Genomic DNA, 20,654 nt, shown 5'->3' with positions numbered 1-20,654 from the left:
TCAACGCTTCGAAGTATACGCGAGAGGATGTTCTCCGACCGGATCGCATGTTCACGTCGGAGGTTCCAAGTGCAGAAGGTGTCGAGATGCGACCTGCAGTCAACTTCTAACCGGTCTTCGGGGCCCCGTGGCGATGGCCAGTCGGGGCACCGGGGATCTGGTTTTGAATTTTTCCTTTCTCAATATAGATCGTGACCGAGCATGTCTTATTTCTCAGCGCGGTGTAATTATACACGCTGCATGATTCCGACTTTTACGGTTCGTCGTCTCCGTTTGCAGTCCTTTAACGAAATTAAACGCCTCCCCTGCACCGGTAGTCGCTGCAGGGGAATTTTGTCCCTTTTCTGGGATCCTTTTACCCAGGATCGTGTCCGAACACGAATAGTCGTAGCGCACCGATCGAACCGATAGAACATGCGACACGTCGCATTTCGTCGACGAATTTGTAAAGATGCAATCCCTCAACCTCGTGGTATCATTATGGTTACGTGTAAGTTGATATTCCATTTATCCTTTTGACACTACTCTTGCTTGTTCGATTCTAAGTTTTATATTAATTTCTACATATTGCGAAGAGGGTGTAATTGTAAGTTAAAGATCGACGCATACACTATTCCAAATAATAATGTTCGTCTTGGATCAAACAGGAAATGAAACGAATAAAAGAACACTTGCAGTATTGTGAGAGCAAATTAAATGCTTTTCATGCTGGTTAGTAAAATTTCATTCTTATTAATATAAAAGAAATGTTGATATTCGATAAAAAATCAACGAAAGAAGATAACTCTAAAAGGAGAGCAATCGGATCAATCGATACTTAATTTCTTAATAAATCGAAAGATAAACATCTAATTTAAGAGCAAGTTAAATACTTATTGCACTCGTTAATAAAATGTTAAGTTTATAATTCCATTCTTCTTACTGAAATGGTAAATGTAGGAATTTAAATCTGTTGTATCGTTCGATTGAAATGTAGAAATTAAAGATTAATTAAAAAAAAGACAAGTGTAAGAAGGAAGTTATTTCAATCGAGGCTCGATTTTTGACTAAATTTAAAGATAAACACCCAATTTATTTGCTCCATCATTTAACAGTGGCACAACAGCGGTGAAAGTATTATTAAATGTACAAAGTACCGATTTAGATTTCGTTACGATGTATTGTCCAATTTACAGAGTGTGCAGGCAGTTTGTACGAATCAGTGTAACGGCCGAAGATAGGAGGCAATCGAAACCTCGAACCATAGAACACGTTCGTTTCCCGTGATACGTGGATCGTAAAATCCAGGACCATCGAGGGAACACAGAATACGCTTTAACTCGCGAGGCAGGTCACCGTAAAAGTTCGATTCGCAAAGACAAAGGCAATGTGTATATGCATTTAAGTTGTACCGTATCGAATCAAACGGAACCAGCGAACGAGTAAGTACGTTATACAGTGGCTCGCATTCGGAATCAGTCACCATCTGCATCATTACTCGTGCGAAACTATTTTAAAACAAATTTAAAGAGAAATATTTTAATTAACTGTTCTTTAAACGTTCCTTGCTTTCAAATCATTTGTATAAAACGATCGTCCTTTGACGTTAAACATTTCTGACAATTTCAATGAATTTTTCCTTCGGCAGACACTTATTCAACGATTTCAAATGTTACAAACAAATTTTATACGATATACAGAGTGTTCAGGCTACCACTAGCAAGCATTTCTTTTTGTAAATCGTTAATATTAGAATAAAATGCTAATATTAGAAAAAATTAAGTTAGCAGCGCCACGATTTTTTCGAATACGGTAGGAGGTACGAAATTTTGTTTCGTGGTACGAATTAGTACGAATTCGGTACTAAATGCGTTCGCTTTGATTTTTGCATTTTTATTAATTTCGACGCGTGGCCCTTAAATATTAAGCCAGCAGCGCCACGATTTTTTTCGAGTACGGTACGAGATAGAAAATTATTATCGGTAGTAGAAATTAGTAGAAAATAAGTACTAAATATTCCACCGAGTCCGATATGATTCTGCCGATTCGGTCCTGCCAGCTTAAGAGAGGCAAGGAAATCTGTGACCCGAACGTCTTGCGCTCTAGTACTTGGCCTCGTAACGAGGTGTTCTTCTGTAAAAATCGAGAGAACCTGTCACGGAGCAACTGATTCTGAAAGCATATCAAAGGTAACGATACCTGTGCGCCTCTGGCGAGTTCGGCAGGCTCCGTGCTTTCCTGTTGGCTCCGCTGCTGCTCCCGTTGTTTCCCATTTCGCAGCGATTTTCGACGCCAGTTTCCTGTTTTCTCCCGCGAAACGGTACGGTACACCGCTTCTTGCGTGCACCGACACTTCTGACGGTCAAAAGTGTCCCGATGAATCAACCGGTCGGCGCGATGCGCTCGCGCGTGTAAACAAACAAATAGGTGACCGGGCTCCCGCCCGGCGTTTTAACCTCGTCAAAAGGCGAACGCTCTCACTTTTTGTTGCCCCCTCTCGACAAAAATTCTGTCGCTGTATCTCGATCGACGGGCACATGAAAAAAAAAAAAAAAGCTAATCGTTCCCGGGAGAGACAGTGATTCATTCCCTCCGACACTACCGAGTTATTCGTCGCGCGACGTGATCTCCATTTCGATCCTCCTCGACGCAAAAATCATCTGTATAAACAAACTTCGGCATTGTTCGTATTTAAAGCGGACCAGAACGCGATATCGCGGCGCAAGAAAAGCAACGAAACGCGAGAAACGTCGATTCCGCGAGCGACACGAAGGAAAATATCAGGCTGTCCAGAAAGTTCGTGGCAATTTTGAAGAAAACTTCAAAGGCACGTTCGAATCGTAATATACATTTATTTATATGTATATTTATTGAATTACATAGGTACCATTTTGTTCCATAAACTTTCCACCTTTTAAGGGATGTACATATATATATATATATGTATATGTTATTTGTTTTCAGCCATTACGACATATTCAGACCTGCACCACCTATCAAAAGTCAGCACGGACTTTCCAGACAACCCAATATTAGGTCGTCCCGAAAGTTTCTTTGGCGAGTTGCACTCAATTGATTTATGTGATCGTGTTTCTATAAATAGACAATCTAATTTCATAGATATTCATGGTGTAACAGTAAAGGAACAAAATGAATCGTGCATAATTCAGTAATGCAACATAAAACATAAAATATTGTGCATGTATTATTTATTAATAAAGCGAAAGAAACTTTTGGGGCAACCTAATATAATCCAACCTCGGTAACTTGAACCCGAAGAGCTGAATTCTTCGAGTTGCGGAGGTTTGATTCGTTCAAGTTTTGAGTAAGAGAGGTTTAACGCTCGAGGCATTTTTCTATAGAATCAAATCGAGTCCATTTCTATAATAAATTTCTGTGAAACCGAAGACTCTACTTCGAAAAGAAACATCTACGAACATTCGTGACTCAATGTATTATTATTTCAATTAATGATTAGCTGTATTCTGAAATAAGTAACATCGATATTGTACGTTCAAAAAATCACTTTTAACACGTTGACCGCTACGTCACCCATATATGGGTGACAGTGCTTTCCACCGAAAAACTACAAAAATTGATTCTGAAAGTTAAGTGCGACAGAAAATGAATTTAAATGAAATATTTTAATGTTTGACGAAGTTACAAAACTAAATACCGCAATAAATGTTTCATTACCCAGTTTCCGATAGTCTGTAAACAAAATTTAATCCAAGTAGACATTTTCAAGAGTGTTAGTCTGGCAGCGAACGTGTTAAATTACACATGTCGCCCTAGAGGCGTCGCGCGAATGCAAAGGCTTAATAAACGAAAATTTGAGTTTTTACTAACACTCGAGATTCAATGAAATCTACCATAAACAAACCGTGTCATCTCTCGAGTGCAAAGTGATCTTTAAATCTGCTTAGCTAGCCAGAAACTTCCAAACGGTATTTGACACTCTCGCCATGGATGATGCGATACATTTCTCATACAATTTCTATTAAATCCGATAATCGAAAATTGATTAGTTGCGTTATTTTTCTTGCGAAGCTGCGATACGTCTTCTCTTCTCAAACCGCGTTATCGAACTATTGGGTTGTCCAGAAAGTTCGTGGCAATTTTTAAGAAACATTCAAAGACACGTTTGAATTTCGATGTACATTTATTGAATTATATATGTACCATTTTGTTCCACAATTTTTCCACCTTTCAAGGGACGTCCACATGTTATCTGTTTCCAAACATTCCGATATATTCGTTTCTGCATCGCCTACTAAAAATCGGCGTGGACTTTCCGGACAACCCAGTATAATCGGAGCTCGCGGTTAAACATCCCTCCCTTAACGAAATCGCATCCTTTCCGCGGACACGTCTCATCGAAACACGAGTCAAAATCCACGATATTCGTTTCGACCGATTAAGATTCAACGTGAACAACCGTTAATAGTCGTTACCGCACGATTGATCGGGACGTGTTATTATTTCTCGACGGTCACGTTGGTGACAGAAATTTCTCGAAACAGGATCTTACTATTTTTATCACTTCCTGGGGATCGATCGTCGGATGGCTGGTTTCATTTTGTATCGTATCGATCTGAGATTCTCGAAACAGTGTGTCGTTTCAAAGAAAGCATATTTTCCACCGGTCTCGGTCCTTTGTTTTCGCGGACCAGTTCTCGATTCGCATGTTCCGCGATGAAAAGGACAACGAAAGAGAGAGAGAGAGAGAGAGAGAGAGAGAGAGAGAGAGAGAGAGAGAAAACAAAAACAGGGTCTCCAGTGGTCGTTAAAAGCGAAACCTTTTCACAACACTACACGTCCACCGACGCGACGATGCCTTATGGCGAGCAATTCCACGGTCATTGTGTGGCCATGGTGTGTAGGCATCGCTGATGGCCCGTTTCGAACTGAGGCCTGCCGAGAGAGATCCATTCCCGTTCCCATAGCACGTGGCTTCTCTCTTTCGCTCTCTCCCTCCCTCATCCTTGCTCCCCCCACCAATCGGCTCAACCAAACTCTCCCACTGCTTCTCGCTCTTACTCGCTGTCACCCTGCGCTGTCTCCCTCGCTCTACCTCCCTTTCTCTCCTGGATACCCATGCAGATGCAGTATACATATACCTTCCCTTTTAGCAGGGTCGTACAGTACCGGGCAAAATGATAGCCCGCCCAACGTTTTTCTTTCTGTTTAACGCTAGGTTTACGCACATTTTTCATCAGATTTCTCTTACAGGAGTACCGAACGAAGTCGACTTGCTAAAATTAATTAGGATTAGACACGTAAACGAATTCGGATGTACACACTGTGCAAAAGTCTTGGACCACTTATGGTAAATTACATCTTCTTACAATTTTACCGCTAAGGAAGGAGTACAAATTTTGATTTAACTTATACAGGGTGTTCAAAAAAAGCATTCAATATTTATGTGGTGTATAGGGCACACTGTACCGAGTAAAAAAGCTTTAGTAAACATAGGTCCAAAGGTGAACCGTTTCTGAGATATTAGGTTCTCCCAAAAGCTTCTTTCGCTTTATTAATAAGTAATACGCGCACAATATTTTATGTTTTATGTTACATTACTGAATTGTGCACGATTCATTTTGCTCCATTACTGTTACACCATGAATATCTATGAAATTAGATTGTCTATTTATACACGACCGCATAAAATAACCGAGTGCAACTCGCGAAAGAAACTTTCGGGACAACCTAATATAAACATTTTTGTTTGCTAGTATCTCTTCGTTCCCGTTCTCGAATCTCCCAATCGCGTTGACTCTCGTTCGTCCTTTCTCCTTTCAACCCTGTACCGACCCCCCTGTCGTCCATCATCCCCCACCTAAACCCGTTTCTCCCTCTCCCTTTCGCTACATCTCATCTCGTCTCGCTCGCGCTCACGTCCGCACAGCCTCCGTGTCCTTCCCCCGCCAACGCCGTTCGACCAATCGCGTCGTCCGCCTTCCGTAGGAGCCCGCCAATCACTGGTTAGCGCTGGCTATTGTGAATTTTTAAATCATTTTTATGGTAATCCGTGCATTTCACTTCCACGTGCACGCGCGAGGTATTGTACCGAGATGTAACAATACACCCTGTGTGCCCAAGTATGAGTATCGCGCGCGGAGAATCCGGCGTGTGTCTAGTCTGTTTGCACGCAAACTTGTGTATAAATTGTATAAACGCCCCGCCGGTATAGCTTTCTATAGGGTGCTCCTGAAACGCTCGAATTTCCGATAGATGTATCGTCAAGGTTTTAGGAAACATCGAATAGAATCGTGGACAACTGACGATCTTTGTTTATAAAGAGAAGAGACAAAGAGATGCGACGCGTTCGCGTGAACGAATATCGGCGAAGGGATATGAGAGATCGATCGTCAGGTGTATCCGAGGTGTCGTACAGCCCCGCACTCGTTGATCTATGTATTTATATACAGGGTGTTCAGGCTATTACTAGGCAGCTTTTTTCTCGTAAACGGTACATATGACAACAAAAAAAAAAAAAAAAAAAAAAAAATGAAAGAAGAAAAGTGATACTGCTTTTTGTACGGAATGTAACCAGGTGTATAAGTCTTTCGTTTTTTTACTATTTTCTGAGAAATATAGGTGACCTTCAGTTTTTTTAAATGGAATGCTACATATTTCATTTATATCACATGAATATTACAGCCTGTATACAGTCAGTCCCATAAATATCCGTTCTCTCTATTTTTTCAACAAATTATTTCTACCACTTCTAGTGCTCCAAATTAAATTTTCTTTGCGTGGAATGATTCAGAATCGCTTAAATTTTAATAAAAAAAAAAAAGAAAAAATTAAAAAAAAAAAGTGATTTCATTTCGTTTTTTGATGTTCCAAGCCCCTTGAGTTGTACTCGACCCAAGTAAGTACGCGTAAGAGTAAGTACTCGTAAACATCACGCTTTATTCGTGACGTTTAGTAATAAAATCTAAACTTTTGTTTAATAAAATCAGTATTTTGTTCTTTCGTTATACCCAATTTCCAATACATACAATTATTGTAATTACCAAGTACACGCGTAATCTGTTAGATAAACAACAATAAGCAAAACTTGTTAGCCACGAATTTTCGGAGTCACTGGTGCAATAGTCCAACAGCTTTTTAACGCCGGCAAAGATTTCCCGACTACCCGGTATATTCTAGTTATAAGAGCCAGAGCCATAATACACCCACGCTGATTCGTTTGTGTTGCGGGCGGGCGTTCGGTGTATTGTGTGGCGAGCGTAACACTACGACCACGGGCTACACTCAGTCGTGGGCATAATGGAGCATTGTTAATATGTTAATGTCGAGCGTTCCTGGCTGTTCCAACGGTTTACGCTCCTTCGTCCCAACGAAGAGTCTTTACACGTTTCATTAGACGGCGGACCTTGAATTTTACTCGGCACGCGTTTCCCCGCGGGATCTGTTTTTCTTTCGTTTGAATTACCATTTCTAATCAGTTCGTACCTATTTTCTCGTGCACTGGCTTCGACGAAACAACGTGAAACGAGCGAGAATTATCGTATGCAACACTCAAGAATCATCGTCTATCCGATTGTTTTCAAACCCTGTCAATGAATTCAAATAGACTAAGGTGCATAATTATATTATAGCACTGCTGCAATTTTCGTGCGTTTTGTAGGTTTAATTAATAATTTCTAATTTTTAATAGTATCACGTGAAAGAGGCTAAAAATATACAGGGTGTCCCAAAACTCGGGGAGCAGCCGGAAATGGGGGGTAGCTGAGACGATTCTGAACAACAATTTCCTTTGCAAAAATGTCGGATGGGGCTTCGTTAAGGAGATATTAAGCGAAAACCCCGACCAATCAGAGCGCGCGTAGACCGTTGGAGCGGCCGCGGTAGCGAAGGCTACGCGCTAGGTCGATGCTTCGATGCACGTCGAGTCACTTGTTCGCGTGCAAGCGCGGCCGCCAGCGCGTAGCCTACGCTACCGCGGCCGCTCCAACGGTCTACGCGCGCTCTGATTGGTCGGGGTTTTCGCTTAATATCTCCTTAACGAAGCCTCCGACAACATTTTCGCTAAGGAAAAAGTTGTTTCAAATCACCTCCCGAACCACCTCTTTCAAGGTGTTACAACGTTTTTGGGACACCCTGTATATACAGAGTGGAGGTGATTTGAAACAACTTTTTCCTTGGCGAAAATGTTGTACGAGACTTCGTTGAGGAGATATTAAGAGAAAACCCCGACCAATCAGAGCGCGCATAGCCTACGCTACCGCGGCCGCTCCAACGGTCTACGCGCGCTCTGATTGGTCGGGGTTTTCGCTTAATATCTCCTTAACGAAGCCCTATCCGACATTTTTGCAAAGGAAATTGTTGTTCAGAATCGTCTCAGCTACCTCCCATTTCCGGCTCCTCCCCGAGTTTTGGGACACCCTGTATATAGCAATGATAAAACGGCGAACATAACATTTATTTAAGACAACTAATACTAATGCTATAGATATTTCACGGGTGCACAACTATAGCACCAATGGAATTATAATATAATAAGGATATTAAATTACAATGTAATGATTAAATTATAATTTCAACGAATAAAATTTGCCTATACCACGGTGCCACCCCGTTGCACCCTAATGCAGACTCGTGGCTGCGTGTACACGCGCTAGCAATATTCGCAGAACATTCCGTGGCGTGAGCGTGCGTACAGCTTGATTAACGCGGACGTTAATGAGCACGCCGCCAGGTCGTTCGTCTGACGGGACGTCGGTATCGATTCGAGCTCGCGAAGAATGAAAATATTACGACCAGGCGCCTAAGTGCTCGAAAATTTCGCGAAAGCGAGCCAAGGGAATAACCACATTTATCCGTGGCGAAGGGTATCGATCAATGTCGATGAAACGAGAAAGAAGCTGAGAGGATCGCCGATGGGTTCTCGTTAAGCGAGCCTTGAGCTCTCGACCCTTGAGATAGACGTTCGCGAATTAAATGAGTTTACCTTTGCTTCGAGAGCGTTTCAAGACTTTCGACACCGGCATTCTATAGGGTAACTATGCCAGTGATAGAACAGTTGAAGGAAAGTAAAATTTAATTAACCTTTTCAGGACCAGCGAGCACATATGTGTGCGTTGAGCTGTTATTAATTAAAATTATTCTCAATGAAAACACGTTTTAAGTCTGTCGAAGAACTGCTAACGAATTATTCACCACAGAATCTCTCGATGACTAACTCGCCAAGCTTAACAACGGGCCTGACTCGTGATTGTCAAGTTTGGCCTAAAATTTTCATCACGAGCCAGACTCGTGAAAACAGTGCAAAGGGATAATAAAAAGGAACTCGTCGAACGCAGAACTGATTGCGTTTTATTCTATCAGGTTGTTCCAAGAGTTCATTTTTACATTCTTTAATAATATCTACACCTATTCGTATGATAATAATCGAAAAATTGTACAAAAAATTAAAATACTCTGTAACTCGTGTATACTGTTGAACACACGGAATTACTTTGTTTTTCATTCGATAAAGCAGTGTCTCCGATTCCTATGTTTCAGTCGAGCAACACTACCTTACCAACTGTCGACAAGGAAATCTAACTTACCAGCGACGAACATTGTCGATACGGATGCTCGCTACATTACCAGTTGCGAAGAAGAAGAAATCTATTTTCCAAACTTACCTAGGCATGTCTTGAAGCTGTTTGGCTCTCTGCTTGTATCGCGAGAGGGCGAAGAGAAGGGCAAGGACTGGCCAAAGGGTTGATCCCGCGGCCAATTCGCTGGGATTCACAGAGGCCACGTCTGCCCCTAGAGCCCGGAGCGCTCCTACGCACAGGCTCACGTTCTCGACCTGCGCAACACAGAGACATCGATCATGCTATAAACTTGTGTCTGTTCGGTGATGGGACAGAGAATCTGCCCTTTTTAACACGTTGACTGCCAGAGAATTACTTTTGAAAATTTCTGCTAGGATTAAATATTATTCAGACTATTGGAGACTACGTAATCAAACATCCGACGTGGTATTTATTTTTGTAACTTTCATCGAAATACACGAATTTCATTTAAATTCGTTTCCTGTGAAGCTTAACTTTCAGAATTAATTTCTTTTGGTTCTTCAGTGAAAAGCACTGTCACCCACATATGGGTGACGTGGCGATCAAACGTGTTAAGGTGTTTGGTGTCACTTTTCGCAGAGTTTGTCAATTATGAATCGTTTGCTTGTAATTTAGAACAACTGTCTCATTAGTCAAACGATTGGGGGAGAAATATTAATATATATGCGATACTTCGTTATCCAAATGATTAATGCATTATTGGAAACGATTATCGTTCCTTAATCCTAAATAAAAATTTAACAAGGAGTTAAACTTTCTTAACTTAAAAAAAGAAAAAAAGAAAAGAAATTCCTGGACCGAATTGTGTCCAAAACTTCGGACACGGTGGACGTATCGAGGTGACTATTACACATCGGTGTACATAGTACACCGAGGGTAGAACAACGCAAAGGAGGCATAGACCGCGGTATTGGTGAACATAAAGGACACGGTATACATATACGACACAACATTCTGCGAAACGTGACCGCCGTGACCATGGCTACCTTGTGCTAGCACGCGTGCCGGCGTGCCACTTTTGTTTCTATTGTTCTTAAGAGCCACGGCGGCTCCGGCTTTTACCCAGAAAACAAACCGTGGTGTACTGCACACGTTGCACACGGGGTGGTGAGAGGTACACAAGTAACGGAAGAGAGAGATGACTCACCCGACAATACCCCGGGTGCCCACGCGTAGGTAACAGCTAGATGGGCTCGCGTGCTCGTTCCAGGGAAATACATACACCCGGGGAGTCCAATGGGGGAGCGGGGATATACCCGAGCAGAGCAACAGAATCGTGGAAACGCGAGAAATCCCCTACGACTTTCCCGTAAATGGATCCTTACGGTGCGTGCTTCTTGCTTTCATACACGGCGGAGTCGGGTAGACCTACGATCGTCGCGTTACGCGGCGAAGCATTGCGACAACCCTCGCGTAAAACGACAGATACACCGCGGAGCACAACTACAGCGAGTAACTTTAATATTCGGGCACTGTGAGATTTTTACTTTGTTACATCGTAACTTCGTAATAAAAAACATAATCAAGTATCATATTAACGTACGGTGGGCGCAGAAAGTATTCGTACATCGATCAATTTCCAAAAAAAAACTATGTGAAATTTGTAATTTATTAACTTCTTTTTTTTATATGAAATTTTCACTTTGCTACATCGTAACTTCGTTGCTAATCGAACGAACAAAAAACATAATCAGGTATCATATTAACGTACGGTGGGCGCAGAAAGTATTCGTACATCGATCAATTTCCAAAAAAAACTATGTGAAATTTGTAATTTATTAACTTCTTTTTTTTTATATGAAATTTTCACTTTGCTACATCGTCACTTCGTTGCTAATCGAACGAACAAAAAACATAATCAAGTATCATATTAACGTACGGTGGGCGCAGAAAGTATTCGTACACCGATCAATTTCCAAAAAGAAAAAAAAAAAAGTAACTATGTGAAATTTGTAATTTATTCACTTTCTTTTTTATAAACAATGATATTCTACATATACAGTACGGAAAGATTAGCTGTTTTGTATAAGTGAGAAATCAACAAGAAAAAACAATAAATTGACAGAAATACAGAAGCAATAAGTATTCGTACAAGTGTTAAATTTTTAAAATTTCATTTGAAAAGGAAAACGAAATTTACATTAATTTATGAGTAATTAATACTTCGTCGGATTTCCTTTTGATTTTATAATTACTCCAACCAAAGTCGACTGTCTTCTAGGCACTAAATTAACTATCATAAATGTCGATGTTATTCGGGGTGGGATTTTCTTTCATTCCTTTATTAGAGCATTTTTTTTAAGTCATTTTTACTGGAAATTTAATGTTTTCTAATTCCCACGAAGCAATAAACCGATGTGCTTATGTTACAAATTCCTCTGTAAATTGTTCGTCATAAGAACCGTGCGAATACTTATTGCTTTTATATTTCTACCGATTTTTTTTTTTTTACGATACAACGTGTAGTCACGTTTCCCTAATATTAAGCTAGAGCAGCCACAGTTTTTCGAGAACGGCTGGAGCAAAAAAATTTATTCTTTGCCAAATAATTAGCAAATAAATAGCAAAAAAATATCGTGTTAAGCTGGCATTGGCCTTTTGAAATGGCTACGCCAGCTTAGTATACGTTTCGTCGCACGACCGAATTCATCTGTTACGAAGTACCTAACTACCTACGTACTTACATAAACGCTACAGTAGTTATTGCACTTACGTCAATAAGAATGGTATTTCACGTGAAACCGCGAGGCGCAGCTGGTTTACAATAAAATAAAAGATTCAACGAAAGCAACCGGCAAGATTCCTTCAGAGTTTGTCATTGTTAAGGGTACATTCTTCTACGTACGTTACGATTTCTAACAAGTGCGTCAGCTCTACGAGTCCGATACCACACCGTGTGAGTCAGACCGTCGAGTAATGGACGTACCATAAGATTTATCGATAGTCTGTCGAAGTTAGGCGCCACTGTTTCCAAACCTCCGGCCCTTATCCATCGACGACAAAGCATTGAAACAACATCCTCGTGAAGACGAGAAGAGAAGCGATAAAACGTCGAAAGATTTCGTCCAAGTTGACGCGGCAGCCATTTGCAGAGGCAGATCCACGAGATGCAGCGCGACGCACCGGAGCAAGCACTCACGAGTTATCCACGCGAGATGACAGCCGTAAATGGCGTTGGTGCTTTTTAATGCATTCTTCTGTCTACCTTGTCGACCGTCTCCGTCGTGCGTGTACCCACGTGTATCCCCCAGCGCGGAAAAAAAGACCTTGGTCTTAAGGGAGACATCGCGCTTCCTAATAAAGGGTCGAGGGTACATCCAACAGGTTGTTCTATTCGCGACGTTGCTCGAACAGCTTTTTATTCGAATTCTTCCCTTTTAGTCTCTGGGTGCAATATTATTTTAAGAACACGCTTAGCTGATCGAGCATTTTATTCGATATAAAATATGCCACTTTATTTTAGGCGAAACGCAATATTTTATGCGTCATTGAATGCAGCATTTCATTTTATGTAAAATGTGGTATTTGAATTTTTTGTTCGTTTTTTATATGGATTTATTTTACGTCGCATCTACAGCATGGTAATTAGCGACGAATTCGATTGGGTTTCTGATTAATTAACGGTGCTATATACTACTGTAGAGTTTGGTGTCGTTGAGGCGATTCGTGGTATTTTGCACACATTTCTGGGTTAAGGTTGCACTTGCTTCTTTGTAGTTCGAATCTTCTACGTTCGTACAGTAGGTAGTCAATTGTAATTTCTTTATCGCAGGAGTCACAGCGGGAAGGATCCGTTCTCTTTAGTAGGTGTTCGTGTGTGATTTTTGAGTGTCCAATTTTCGATCTAGTCATTATTATTTTTTCTCTCCTGGTCATGGTGCTTTGGGGTACTGTTTGGTAAAAGTCTTGTGTCATATTGTGAGTTTTTGTTCGTATGTTGTTCCATATTTTATATCGAATGTGCTGTATTTTAATCTATGTAGAATGTAATATTTAATTTGATATTTAATATAAATTTTTGCTTTATGTAAAATAGGGTATTTTAAATATTATGCGACGTAAAATAAATTCATATAAAAAACGAACAAAAAATTCAAATACCACATTTTACATAAAATTAAATGCTGCATTCAATGACGCATAAAATATTGCATTTCGCCTAAAATAAAGTGGCATATTTTATATCGAATATTAAATACTATAATACTATATATAATACTATATATATATAATAATACTATATATAATACTATATATATATATATATATAGTATTTAATCTTATAATGCTTTATTTTGTATAAAATAAAATGTTGTGCATCATATATTTTACATAAGTTACAATATTTTGATCTAATGCAAAGGAAACGAAGCCTCAAGTGACGATTTTTGAGAAAATTTCCCTCGATTGTATGTCTTATCAATGAAAAATCAAGGGTATTTATGAGAATGGTCGAAATGAAACTTCCCATCGCGTGACGAGCGTGCAATTAAGCGGGCTCGTTTGTAGATGCGATGAACCGATCCAAAGGGTACCTGTCCCTGGTGTAACGTTGGGCCCAGATCTCTGCGACGATGGCCGAGGAAGGAGAACGGCCCAGAGCCAAAGATGCCAAGAGATGTCCTCTTATGGTAGCGTCCTCGCTCCTCTGCTGCATAACGAGGAAACGAAAAAGAAGAAGCGCGAGGAGCTTCCCTCGATCTCTGGCCGGCCTCTCTTCGCCATCGATTACCATGAGCGTGTGTGTATCTTACTATTCGCGTACTTGATAACTGTCCGAACGTGGATAAACTTGGGACATTTGAATGCTGGAATATTCGAATAGAATTTGAACACAACTATTTGAATATAACTTACGATACAAATGTTGACGTTGGAATAGTGATATTTGTATATTTATGAAATATACCATTTTTAGACACTAGCAATTAAATCATTATTTTAGAGAATATTTTGTCACCTTTCTGACATAGTCATTATATCGTCGTTATAATATCTCCGTCGTTTTTTATTATTAAATATTGGCGCAATTTTCTGCACGAACTTACGGGACGACCTAATATTTTATGAAAAAATTAATTCAAGTTTTCGTCAACTCGGGAATGAGGATGCTTCTGCGACACCATTGCGAAAAGAGGAAATAATTGATCCTGTGATAAAGGCAGTCCGCGTTTCGATTTATCTCGAAACAAACGAGCGATTCAGTCGGCGCTCGAAACCCGTTCCTTCAGTTTTCCAGGAGCAGCTCGTTACGTGCGTCAAATATGGTTTCAACGGGGCATCGCGGTGCGTTAGCGGGGTGCGCGATTGTTACATGTGCAGCGAGTACAAGCATTCGAGACAAAAGTCGCACGGAGGAGACGATTGCACAACAAGAAGAGGAGGATCTTCTATCTGACATGGAACCGGTATCGTTGCTTGCCGGAATCGGGGCTTTAGAAATCGAAACCCGTGGAGCGACAATTTCGTTTTCCCCTTTTCCTTCTTTCCTGGAACGTGTCCCGTAAAAACGTACGAATCACGTTTCCAGTCGTATAATTCGCCGACTTTTGTCTCGAAATAGCGATAAAATAATTTTTGGATAAAAGATACAACCAACTTCGAAAAAATATTAAAACTGCACTAAAAGTTATTCGTATAAATTAACTAGAAATTATCTCATACTTTTCACCTTTTCACCTTTTCACCTTTTCACCTTTTCGAAGTCGGTTAAAAATCAAAAGGAATTAATCAAACTCACGTAGGATGCAACTTGTTTACCATATTCGTATTTAAGCTTTAAAGACAGGCTAGGTAGAGTACAAATCATTCAAGAATCATCGTTTTCTGTACTGGTATTTTTTTTTTTTATAATTTTAAATAGCAAAAACGAACCGGTGAACCTCGTAGTTTATTACGGTAATACTTGCGGTTTTAATGACAGACAAATCAGTCGGAAGTAATTTAATGCAAGGTACACGTTTCGCAACTCTAGTATTGCATTAGCAATATCAATCCGTCTGGTTTAGAAAAGGAGAAATCGCGATAGTGAAACTGTTCGGAAAGAAATAACTGAAGACACTGTACCTATTACTAACAGAGAAAACGATTGAGAGATAATTTTAAGTACCAACACATTTCCACTGGAATAATAATAACTTGCTTGAATCGCCCATGGATTACTTTTTTTTTTATATTAGCATTTTATATTAGTAAATAGCTTTTATTGACAGTAATTATAATTATAAAAAAACTAAACGTCCACATATATGGCCAAGGGCGTGAAGAGGTACATTTTTATTTTTCCCTAACGTTTCTGTTCACGAATTTGAGTCTTCGTCGAAATGAATTCATTCAAGATAAGTTGACCTTAAGTATAACTTAGAAATAACTTTGTGGAAACTGTCTTCGCTGGAAATTAAAAAACGTACTCCTCGTATCAATTTAAGTTTTGTAATAAACTCGATCAATTTGTAATATTGTTGTCGATTTATTAAAAATACACGAAATTCGTATAAACTCGCGAAGGATATATCCTTTCACCGAAAGAAAAAATTCAGAGCCGAAGTAGCCGAAACATTTGTTCATCTACAGCATCGATTATTGGCCTAAATGCCGATCGAGTAACGTGGATATTCGTCCTAAGTAGCACGTGTCTGTCGACAGGGTAAGTTTGGAAACGTTTTGGAGAATTTCGGTAGCCTAAATCTGAGAACGAGCCGATTCGTTCGGCCCTTCTCAGCCTCTTATTTTTAGAGAAAGAATAAAGTAACTGCGATCGCTCGGTGTTCTTCCACGTTTCCTTCTACCCTTTTCACTTCCGTACTCTCACGATAATTATGAAGCAAGGTCTGGGATGCAACACGGAGTCGAAGAAGCACATGGCCCGTGACAAGAAAAGCCGGTCTATATCCGACAGATAAATGCGATGGCTGTTTAACACCGAGGAAAGCACTGTGGGCACGAGCCATCTCTAAACTTAATCGGTCCATCGACTTCTTGTACCACGAGCAACCTGGAGCAACCCAGATTAGAGTTTGTCCCCAGTCCCCGCTACTGAATTTTACGTTCAGTTTAACAGACTAAGCTGAATAGAAACGTTGCAATCGAAGCGACGAGTATCGAGTTTGTATGAAATAAACACACATTGGTGACTTATAAATATTACTATTTAAAGTAAGAACTAGGATATAACATGAATTTAATTATATGTATACGTATTATATAGTATATGAATTTAAATTACTATGATGTCATATACGTATGCAATCAAATGCAATCAAATCAAAATAACTAATCGCGCAATTTTAAAAATTTAATCGTAATTTCATTATTATAATTCCAAATTAATAGATCACCTATGCGATTCAATTATAGTCTGCGATACAATTATTAAGGATTTTCGAGTCGTTTAAGTATTCCCCGAAGACGCTGACTAGGTTATTCTTCTCAGGATTCATCGTAAGCTTTCACGACGGAGTAAAAAACGAGTGGTATGGTTAATCTTGCGGTTCGCTGTCTTTCTTCGGTTGACTTTTTCGCATGACGTTGTAACATACTTTTTAATCGACCCTCTGCATTAGTGCTTTTTAAATCTCGAGCTCGTATGCGGGTTCTCGTGCTTGTGATTCGTGAAAGAGTACTCAGACATCGGATCGCAAAAAATTAGGCGAATGTTGTTTCACAAACTTAACTCATTTGTTTTCATTTTTGCATCTCGTAGATACAAGACCAGTGAGATAATGTTCAAAAATGTTTACTTAACATTCTGTCTGCAACGAATAAATATCAATGAAGTCGATGAATTGAAGTCTGCCCCTGAGGTACAAACACTGATATGGTGTTTCTACATAAATATCATTCATTTGTTTTCAATCTTATATTTCATAAACAAACGTTGAATATTTCTACTAAACTATACGCGTAACCTGATTTTTCAAGATAACTTCCGAGCTTAAGCTCTTTTATAATTAATCGTGACAATAAGGATGACATTCCATCGTCTAATTGACCTATCACTAAGTTCACTTTGATTAAAATTCGTATCCTCAATTACAATAATTTTTATTAAAATTTTATTTTCGATTAACTTTTATGCGAATTTTATTGCGTTTCAACTTTCATTGTAATTTTGCTTCGAGTTCACTTTCAACTTTATCAACATTTTATTCTCGACTAATTTATGCTAAAATTGACACTCTAAATTATCTGTTATTAAAATTTATTTATTACATATATAGCTAAAAATTGTATTATTAATTACATAAATCAATTGCGATTGCTATTCGATAAATAGAATTATATTTTTAAGAGAACGTATTTCTAGTACGAGTATTAAAATACATAATATACCCGTACAAAATTTACCTTATTTGTGGTTTCGTGCGCGAATACGGAATACTTATAGGTACCTTCCTCTAAAAATTATGCACGTCTAATGGTCTAATAGTTTGTTGATTAATTACGATGAATAATGTTGTAGATCTCCAATAAAGTACCGTGGTCTAGAAATAAACCTGATTGTTTCGATTTACCCGTTAAATGGACGCATAGAGGAATCGAAACTTTCGCTGCTTCCACCTCGTTAATTCGTGTTCGAAATTAAACGTGTTTGGTAACGAAAGCTTCGCAAGTGTTGTTTTAGCGTGTAATTTTGAACGGTCGTATAAATACTTTCGCCGTGTCGTATAGGGTGTAATTGCACGAACTATTGACGCGTTAACTAATTGATTCGATACAGACCCAATTATTCCTTGAAATACACAATGCGAAATGTTTCGTGTCTGTCCACATATGTACTTGAACGCGTAACAAGAGTTCCACGTGTTTGCAAAAGCAATGAAACAACTAAGGGGTTACAACATTTTGTCCATTCATTTGTTTACAATCTAACATTTTACAAACAAAAGTTGGATATTTCCAAAATTCAAACTTACCCTAGTCTGTCTCTAAAACTTTAATCTGAATATGGTAAACTAGTTGTATTCTCCGTGAGTTTAATTAATTTCTTTTGATTTTCACATTTTCCAATTTCAAATTGCAAATTTCAAATTTTATTATACTAATATAATAAAAAACTTATCTTTCAATCGTTTTCTCTGTTAGTAATAGGTATAGTGTCTTCAGTTTTTTCTTTCCAAACAGTTTCACTATCTCCATTTCTCCTTTTTTCAACCAGACGGATTGATATTGCTAATGCAATACCAGAGTTACGAAACGTGTACCTTGCATTAGATTACTTCTGACTGATTTTTCCGTTATTAAAACCGCAAGTGTTACCGTAATAAGTTACAAGGTTTACCACTTCGTTCATTAGACCACAGTAACTTAACTCAATGTGTCCTGAATACCTACATCGGTTGGATAGTAGTATCTGAGAGTGCAGAATCATTTCAACTAATAGCTCCAGATCGTAGTGTTTTCGTTACTATGTACTCTTTTTAATTACACAGGTACGTGCATTTTTGCTGCAGTATTCTTCGATTTAAATTTTCTCCATTTTTCCAATTTTCCACGTTACTTGGAACAAAATTATTTATTCCATATAATTTGTCTCTTTGAATCGAATGCAAAATATCGTAATGTAAGTGTAAAAAATTGTAAAAAACATTTTTGATAGCTTCTTCTCCTTACGAGACATCTAACGATTCCAATTGAAACGGAAACATCCTATGTATCATTTAGTCCAATGAAATTAAAGTACACCAACATGGGAGAATGCACGCTGGTAGACGAAATAAATATTTTTTTTATAAATTTTACAGATAAAAATCGGTCGCATCCTAGTGCACGATTTCGAGTAATATTGTCTGTATATTGTCTCCATTTGCTCTTTTTAATTTTGTTTAATTTCAGAACCATTGTTAGAACCGTTAACGCCCACGGTCGCATGCGCGCGTACAATCCTGCGAGAAAAGTATCGCAACAGATTATTGTGTCAAAATTAGCATGGACGAATGACAATCGCTATCAAGGCTTATACGAGCTATTGTGTCTCGAATATAATAAGGGCTTCGTTAGCCGTACAACTATCTTACCCGACAGTTATGACGTGACGGCGTCGATGACGAATGGATTAAAAAAATTAATGACCAAGTTAAGCAACAATGGAATCGAGGTTGGTGCGAAGCCTAACGAGTCAACAAAGAAAACACGGTATTTCCTTTTTTCTCTGAATGTGTATTTTCAGAACCGTATTAATGCAATTTAATATCATTGGACCAAATGATATATAGTCATATATAGTCAATCATATATAGTCCCATAAGTATTTGTATCCTCTTGTGTGTGCGACGTTAAAGAAATAAATTAAAAAAAAAAAAAAGAAAAAGAAAAGAAAAAAACAATCATAATTTTCGAACGCAATTTTCTTTCGGGGCTGTGCTACAAATCACGTCTTGTTCTCGGTCCCAATGGATAAAGGACGTGTTGCGTGTTCGGCGCGGTTTCTATAGTTCGTTTCCGAGTATGCATGAGCAAGCTTTACCTTCCCGGTACGACCCGCCCAACGAGCACAAAAGCCAGCGTATCAATCTACGAGATGGAGGCGAAGGGAAGGCGTCTTTAATGGTCCCAATGACCTCGGGGAATTTAAGGAATGTGCATAACGGTGATGGTGTAATCTGCGAGAAAAAATTGGCTGTGGGACCGCAGAAAAGAAAAGAAAAAGAAAAGAAAAAAGGTGTATGTGTATCGGGCGACGGCTAATAATCGCCTTTGGGCCCGTTTGAGCCTGCTCGAGCACCTCGCGTCACTTTATCAGGTTTCTCTGGAACGACCAGTGATCTCGAAAGCGTATGGATTCGATTCGCCTCCGAATCGTTCGACACCGCCGAGGAAATGGAATTGCAGGGGCGACATCGTTGATCACGAGCCGACAAAAGTCTCGCGTAAAGGGGTGTAGTGTGCGTATAGTATAGCAGCGATCGACAGAATTTGATTTGGGTAATAATTGTTGAATAAAATTAACCCTTTGCGCTCGAGGCCTTTTCTTTTTCTGGTATCTACGAGCAACTCGAGATGTTTTCTTAGCATTCTATTGCCGCCAATGCTAAGATTATATTTTAAAGTCAATATAATCTTAGCATTGGCGGCAATAGAATGCTAAGAAAACATCTC

The 20,654-nt window shown here is 39.2% G+C and overlaps 1 protein-coding gene across 1 annotated transcript in view; it reads right to left on the bottom strand.

Moving 5' to 3' along the window:
- LOC128876645 (protein sickie) overlaps window positions 1–20,654 on the bottom strand; it is a 209,691-nt gene that overhangs the window by 158,997 nt on the left and 30,040 nt on the right. The window contains exon 4 of the mRNA XM_054123172.1: window positions 9,621–9,790. Coding sequence (XP_053979147.1) covers window positions 9,621–9,790 — 170 coding nt within the window. The remainder of the gene's footprint in view (window positions 1–9,620; window positions 9,791–20,654) is intronic.

Source organism: Hylaeus volcanicus, chromosome 1 (assembly GCF_026283585.1).
Source record: "Hylaeus volcanicus isolate JK05 chromosome 1, UHH_iyHylVolc1.0_haploid, whole genome shotgun sequence".
Taxonomy (NCBI): Eukaryota; Metazoa; Arthropoda; class Insecta; order Hymenoptera; family Colletidae; genus Hylaeus; species Hylaeus volcanicus.
Note: the sequence above shows the minus strand (reverse complement) of the source record. Positions and strands in the feature narration are given on the sequence as shown.